This window comes from Nothoprocta perdicaria, unplaced genomic scaffold (genome assembly GCF_003342845.1).
Source record: "Nothoprocta perdicaria isolate Ctin4 unplaced genomic scaffold, notPer1 scaffold_13, whole genome shotgun sequence".
NCBI lineage: Eukaryota > Metazoa > Chordata > Aves > Tinamiformes > Tinamidae > Nothoprocta > Nothoprocta perdicaria.
Genome location: NW_020454427.1, coordinates 7,007,547 through 7,014,818, shown reverse-complemented (window position 1 = coordinate 7,014,818; position 7,272 = coordinate 7,007,547). Strand labels below are relative to the sequence as shown.

The window sequence follows — 7,272 nt, the reverse complement described above, 5'->3', positions numbered from 1 at the left end:
AAAGCCATGCAGCTTTGTAATGGTGAGCCRTGCCCTTCCAGCGTCCATACGGGGGTCCAGCTAGAAAGGACACACGAGGAGACAACATATTCTTCRCGTGAGAGCCAAGCAACTCCCCGGGAACCAGGCACTTAATGAACACACGCTTTCGCTAGCGCCTTTACTGCTCTTTCACGCCTGCCGGGCAACATGAGCTTCCCGGCATGTGCTTCCCGGAGCCTCTCCCTCCGTGTCCCAGTCCCCTCCGGAGCACCTGACGGCAGCTCCTGCTCCGCTCCTCCTCTGACCTTGCAGGGTTGAAACGAGGGGAAGCGGCAGGGACACCCGCCGCCCTGCTCCCAGGAACGCGTGTCCCGAGGAGCACTCCGTGACCGCACGGAGCCCCGCGTCCTCACCGGGTGTCACGCACGGGAAACCTCCCGTGCCCCTGACCCGCGAGGGCTCCCCGTTCCCGGCCGGCAATGCCGGGGACGTCTGCACCCCTTGGGCCACACACCACGCCGCGTGGACGGCCCCGGCGGGTGCGTGGACGGCCCTGGCGGGTGCGTGGGCGCCCTGCCGCGCCGTGCCCGCCATGGCGGGGCGGCCCCGGGCGCCCTCCCCGCCGCACCGAGGCCACCCCGGCGCCCGCCCGACAGCCCCGGGCGTGCGCGCAAACAGCTAAGGCGGCCAGAGGCGCTCCTGCCAGCTTCCTCCGTCCCCTGCGGCGCCTCCCGGTGCTATTAATACAGCGGGCACATGCTCTGACATAGCGTTCCCCGGCGGCGCGCAGATAACTTTAATTTGCCCTTTAAACGTCCCGAGCACCGCGCGCCCCGCGCCGCCGCGGGGCAACATGGCGGCGCTGCCCCGCGCCCCCCGCCGGGGGCGGGCGCAGCCGGGGGTCCCAGCCAATGCGCGTGCCCCTGGGGGGCGCCTCCTCCTATCGCGAGAGGCGGTGGGGTATAAGAGKGGAGGCGAGGGCCGGGGGGGCCATTTGGCCGGCGGAGCGCGGCGGCGGCGGGGGCGGCAGCCGCGGCCGGGCGGGGAGGCTCTCTCGGGGCACGGGCGGTGGGAGCGGCTGCCAGCATGGGTGACCAAGCGCTCAGCTTCCTCAAGGATTTCCTGGCCGGCGGCATCGCCGCGGCCATCTCCAAGACGGCTGTCGCCCCCATCGAGAGAGTCAAGCTGCTGCTGCAGGTGAGGCGCGGGGCGCTGCTGGCGGGGCTGCGCCCCGAGGGGCGGCCCGGTGGGAAGGAGGGAGCGAGCGAGCGGCTGCGCTGCTTGACCTTGCCCGGGCGCTCGCCCGCCTGCGGTTGCCGGGGCGCGGGAGGCGGTTAACGGCCGCGGCGCGGCGGTTAACGGCCGCGGCGCCCCCTCTCGCCTGCCGCCCGCAGGTCCAGCACGCCAGCAAGCAGATCACCGCCGAGAAGCAGTACAAGGGCATCATCGACTGCGTCGTGCGCATCCCCAAGGAGCAGGGCATCATCTCCTTCTGGAGGGGCAACCTGGCCAACGTCATCCGGTACTTCCCCACCCAGGCGCTCAACTTCGCCTTCAAGGACAAGTACAAGCAGATCTTCCTGGGCGGAGTGGACAGGCACAAGCAGTTCTGGCGCTACTTCGCGGGCAACCTGGCGTCCGGCGGCGCCGCGGGAGCCACCTCCCTCTGCTTCGTCTACCCGCTGGATTTCGCCAGGACCCGCCTGGCGGCCGATGTGGGCAAAGGGGCGAGCGAGAGGGAGTTCACGGGGCTGGGCGACTGCATCGTCAAGATCTTCAAGTCTGACGGCCTCAGGGGCCTCTACCAAGGATTCAATGTGTCCGTCCAGGGCATCATCATCTACCGAGCGGCCTATTTTGGGGTCTATGACACTGCCAAGGGTAAGAGGCGGATGGAGGCGTGACCTCGAGGAAGGGATCCAACCAACAGCGACTCTGCAGGGCACCCTGCACTGCCGGGACAGGCAGGGCTTGGCGCKGCACCAGCTCAGGGTGCCAGGCGGGAGTCTGCTCACATGTTTCTGAAGTGTATTCCTGCCTCTGTCAGCTTGCTCCTCTGAGCCACAGCTCTGTCTGCAGAGTGTTTTCAAGCCCTTGCCGGTTTAGGTTCTTTACCCTTTTTTTTAAGGGTTATTTGGGTTGTCTTGACTTCTTGACCTTTTAGTCAGGGAACATGAAGAAGACTCTAAATCACAAAATGCCAACATACTACCAATTTGTTTTACTCCTAGCACYTAGTGATAGTGAGATATGATTATGAGGAGAAGTTGCAGATCCAGTCCTATTGCCTTGATTGAGTGACCTCTGGGGTGGGTGGCCATCCCTCCCCAACAGCGTTTCTCCTTGTCCTTTCTCTGTGCCCTGACTCTTATTGTTTGTTCTCGATGACAGGTATGCTGCCTGATCCCAAGAACGTGCATATTGTTGTGAGCTGGATGATTGCCCAGACTGTCACTGCAGTGGCAGGGCTGGTATCCTACCCTTTTGATACCGTGCGGCGTAGGATGATGATGCAGTCTGGCCGAAAGGGAGGTAAGAATGAAACTGTTTCCCTAGTGTCCCATCACTAGAAGGAATTCCTTAAGCAGAATGTGGTGAGAAATGCAATGTATTTTCTGTTGTGGAAAGCCAATGGCTCTTTCTTAGGAGTCCTTAAACATCTATGGAAAATGCATTAGGGTTTTTTGTGTTGATATGAAAGTTTGAGTCACTTTAATATCATTGTTACTTAGAGAATTAAAATGACTCAGTGAGTTGATTCATAAATTCTTAAATTCATGTTCTCTTTATACTCTTGAAGAGGGGGAAGGAAGGTTAAAATAAACTTGGCGTATAGTTCCACAGCCTCTGACCTGTCTGTCTGTTTCCACAGCTGATATTATGTACAAGGGCACAATTGATTGCTGGAAGAAGATAGCTAAAGATGAAGGATCCAAGGCGTTCTTCAAAGGTGCCTGGTCGAATGTGTTGAGAGGCATGGGCGGAGCTTTTGTATTAGTACTTTATGATGAAATCAAGAAATACGTCTAAAGCTGACATCATGTAGTTCAATTGTTCTCAATCAACTTTTTTAAAAATACACCCTTGTGATATAATGGACAACAATATTTCCTAGGGAAACTGAGAATGGAATTTGAGGAATGTACCTGGTTATGAGGATGCATTAATTTAAGTTGTCCACTATATCACAGTAGCATTTTGTATGAAAATTCTTCCAACATTTGTATTGGAACCTGTGTATATATTATATATGCCTTCAAATATCAGGTAATGCATCTTGTCCAGAGACAAGACTTAAATATTTTATGCCTATTTAATATCAAATAATGTGAATTCCTGAATAAATTTGATATTCAAATACCTGTTGTACTAAGTGAGGTCCCTAGCTCCACAACAGCATGATGGCATTTAAAAATGATTTCTTTGAAAGATTAATTTTATGTCAAAAGGATGTTTGAAAATACAAACTAAAATCTCTGGCTGCAAGTTTCTAACTGTTTCCTCTTTTCTGATAAGATGCAATCATGTGGTTGAGGACCTAATTAAACTTTTTCAAGTGTATTTTATGCAAAATACTGTCTTTCAAAAATGCCATATATCTTCACAAAGCAAAAAGTTGTCTGAATGATGTTCAATTGAACTTCATATGAAATGATGAAATAAATTAATATATTGAACTTTTTCCTGGTGTTTCCAATACACAACTCACTGCAGTTAAATGAGCTTTTAAGGTCTTGGTCTTGTACTCCTAAACTTTATAATATTTTGATTAAAGCTTAAAGGAGTGGGAGAGGATGGGGACTGATGATCCTACCACAGCAAAGACAAGTGTTTCAGTTAGAGATCACAGTTGCAAGTTGTCTCATAGGTAAACTGCCCAATGGACATAGCTATTCTTTGCTAATTAATTTACATTGCCCCTACATTGAGGTAAGTGTAACTTGATTTGAATTTGTAATTTTTTTGAAATATTCTATAATGTTGTACTTTTGACTTGTTACTCCAGTAATGTAGCTGGTAGTTACTAACTAGAGTCAATTACCACATGAAATTAGAAGATGCTTGATGCAACAGTTCTTAAATTTCAGATATTATGTGCTTGTAAGCTGACTGATAGGCTCTCTAGTTGGGAAAGCAATGGAAAGTGTTGTGCCTATTTCAGGGGTTCAGTTAAAATGCACATCAGCAAGCGTGCTTGCTGTGTATACCTTAGGAAATGTGGTTAGACTGAAAATGGRGCATTTAATTGTAGCACTACAAAAGTAATACTGAAATAAGCTTATTTTAAGCTGTATCTTCCCTTCATATGCAGAMGTTAAGCACTCCAGGGTTGTAGATCTTTGGTAAGGTTCTAGATTGTCCAGTGTCATACTCTCTGGCCAGAGGTGAAAAGCAAGGCAGAAGCACAGGTCTTGGTGGTGTGCTAGATGTGTTTGCAGGCAGAAGACTAAGTTACGGGRGCAGCTGGCACTCTCCACACCGAGTACAGGCTTCAGAGCAGATGCTGCCTGGGCTGGTAGAGTTGATGTGTAGTATTGCCCTAAGCAGGAGGCTCTCAGGGCTCAAAATGGGACACTGGCAGGTGCCATCCCCTCTATAAGGTGCCTTTTCTGAGCCCTTTTGCCTAAGTGTTGATGGAGAGTTTGCCCTGCAGGAAGTGAGCTGAGGGAAGGAATATATGAAAGTAACTCTTAGGAGTAAATGCAACAGGGCTCCCCACGAGAGTGTATTTGTGGATAGTGTCTTAGTTGAAATGGCATGTGACTGCAGCTCTTCAGTCATGGGGTCTGGGACTGTATTCTATGTTTTTCATAAATGAGTGTGCAGATAAGGAGAGAAGCTTTAGCTTATGTGTGTAAGAAGCGTAAAGGATCTGTCCCGAGCAGCTGTGAGCCCCAAAACTGAGCTGCTGTCTCTCCAAGTTCTGTGCTTTGGTTTCCAGTTATCTCATTTCTTGTCTGTCTTGTCTTTTAAGTTTTTTTCTTAAACAGCTGCAGGCTGTTCCAGCTTGCTGTTAATTAATCTGGTGATTTAAGTGTGCCTGCTGTTGATTCAGACTAGCAGAAACTACCTAGAGGAGCTGTGAGTAACAAGTGTCCACCAGAAAGCAAGCTTCTTTGGAGAAGAACAGATGCTGACATGAGTGGGTTTTTTTTTAAGATTACCTAAATTGGCACCCCKTATGGCTTTATATGTATACAAATTTACAAAGGAAAAGTATCATGTTKGATGGGTTCTGCTACATGTAAGCTTCCTTACTTAAACCCTAGAGCTGTTTGACTTTGGGGACAGCCTTTTAACTTAAACTCCCAAGCACATCTGGTTCTTTCTCTTCTGTCCTGAAGAGCATTTATTTCCTTAGGGTTGGTTTGGTCCTTTCATCTCTCCTCTAATCACTGCCTTGATTGTCTACCTACCTGCTCTGCCTCTTCCTCCAGCAGTGCAAACCAGGGCTGTAGCTTGTTGAATTATTGCAGGAAGCCCCTTCCTGCTGTTCTTGCAAGTGTGTATTGCAGAAAAGCTGGAAACTTTTCCCTGCCTCTGCCCTCTTCTCCTCTCTCTCCTTCCCCAGCGCAGTGCCTGTAGTCCCTGCGGAGGCTGGGTCAGTCGGTCTGTCTATCCATCCACACACACACACACACACACATATATGTTTCAAGCCTACTGACACAACAGTTATTTACTCTTCATTTTGCATTGACCTCTGAACACTCTGTGTTTACATGCTCCAAAGGAGAGTCCTACTTTACTAAAAAGGTGCCAAAGAATGACATTGTAATGCACAGAAATCTTTGGGGGAATTAGGTATGTGAATGATTGAGAGATTCTGAAGCAAAAGAAACTTCAGAGGAGTCAAAGTGAGGTAAGTTACTATGTATTAAATTTCTATACATTAGAAAGAAAAAATAAAGGGAATGAAAAATTAAAAATGAAAGTAGGAAGGCTSAATACTTGAGAGCTCATCAGGGAGTTGAAATAACGGAGCTGGCAGAGCACTTACAGGTAACATCTCAGCATTTCTGCGCTGTCTAACCCATGTGCAGGTAGCCTCCAGGCAGCGTTCCTTACAAAGACCCATCTACCTGGGTAAGAGCCTGAGCCTCTTAATTAAATAACTGTCATTCTGCAAGCTGTGGCTCTCAGTTGCCATGCACCTGCATCTTGTGGCCAGGATGAAGTGAGGAACCTYCTGTGGGTCTGAGGCCCCTCTGCCCCACAGAGCCCAGCACACTGCAGGTGAGGGGAGGGGAGAAAGGTGGTGTGGATCAGACTTTCCCTGTGTTCCTGGTTCAGCTGGAAACCTCTGGCCCTCTTTTCCTGCACTTGGGAGGGAAGAAGCAGCCATTGCATCAAGAAACACCTGGGGAGCATCCACATCCTTATGGAAGGAAAAAACCCTTGCTAAGTATTTCAAAAACCAGGCCAGCACAGTTACGTTAGCAGCCACTCTGGATAACCTAGGATAACAGGGAGACAGGTCACAGAGTCCCCTATGCACTGCCCCAGGCTGCAGACTACAGGGCCTGGCTTCATTAAGTYGTTTCCACTTCATCCAAATCCCATCTCCCAACAGCATGTTCTAATCCCAAGAGCYGCTGTGTGGAGAGAGCTGAGATCCATGGTTTTTTTTTTTTTTTGGTGACTGGTCACAAAACAAACTCATGTGGAATAGGATTTCAGGGCTTTGCATTGAGTAGTACAGCTGCAATCAGGAAGACAGTGCTGCAAGCATCACTACTGACAATTTGGCTCATTTTGAGTTGGAGGAGAGTTACTGGGAGGCAGAGAGGCTTTCGGATCGATATTGTGAAGACAACTGCCTCCTGAAGACAAACCAGCTTTAACAGTGGTATTGGTGAATCCTGCTGCCACCCAAAATGAGAGGCTCACCCCAGCACGCCAGGCCTGGAAGGAGATGGCTTCTCGGCTAGCTGAGGTGATGATTGTGTTTCTTATTTATYGTCGGATTGAGGGGGCCTTGTTAGTCCACTGCTTGCTTGGGACTGTGCAGAACAGCACAAAGACCACACCTGCTGCTCAGGATACCCAGTGCTTAAGATTAACCACTKCCCTAGGAGGAGCCATTTTCCCCTCACACTTGGCTTGCTGATACAGAAAGTCAGAGTGGAAACATCCATCACGACGTGAGTGTGACAGTCACCACCGCCACTTACAAGGCGGCTTGTAAGTGATACTCACTGCCCTCATCTCCACCACACTGCACAGACAGAGCTGCGAGGGAAAGAGCAAGCTCTGTGACCTGACAGGAGAAGGAGCTCAGGCTCTTGC

At 50.1% G+C, this 7,272-nt stretch overlaps 1 protein-coding gene across 1 annotated transcript; it reads left to right on the top strand.

Moving 5' to 3' along the window:
• Positions 1-979: 979 nt before the first annotated feature.
• SLC25A4 (solute carrier family 25 member 4) lies at positions 980-3,538 on the top strand. The gene is made up of 4 exons (XM_026033576.1): positions 980-1,179; positions 1,377-1,863; positions 2,374-2,514; positions 2,855-3,538. Exons 1-4 carry the CDS (start codon positions 1,069-1,071, stop codon positions 3,010-3,012), a joined length of 897 nt encoding a protein of 298 aa, XP_025889361.1. The 5' UTR covers positions 980-1,068; the 3' UTR covers positions 3,013-3,538.
• Positions 3,539-7,272: the final 3,734 nt, after the last annotated feature.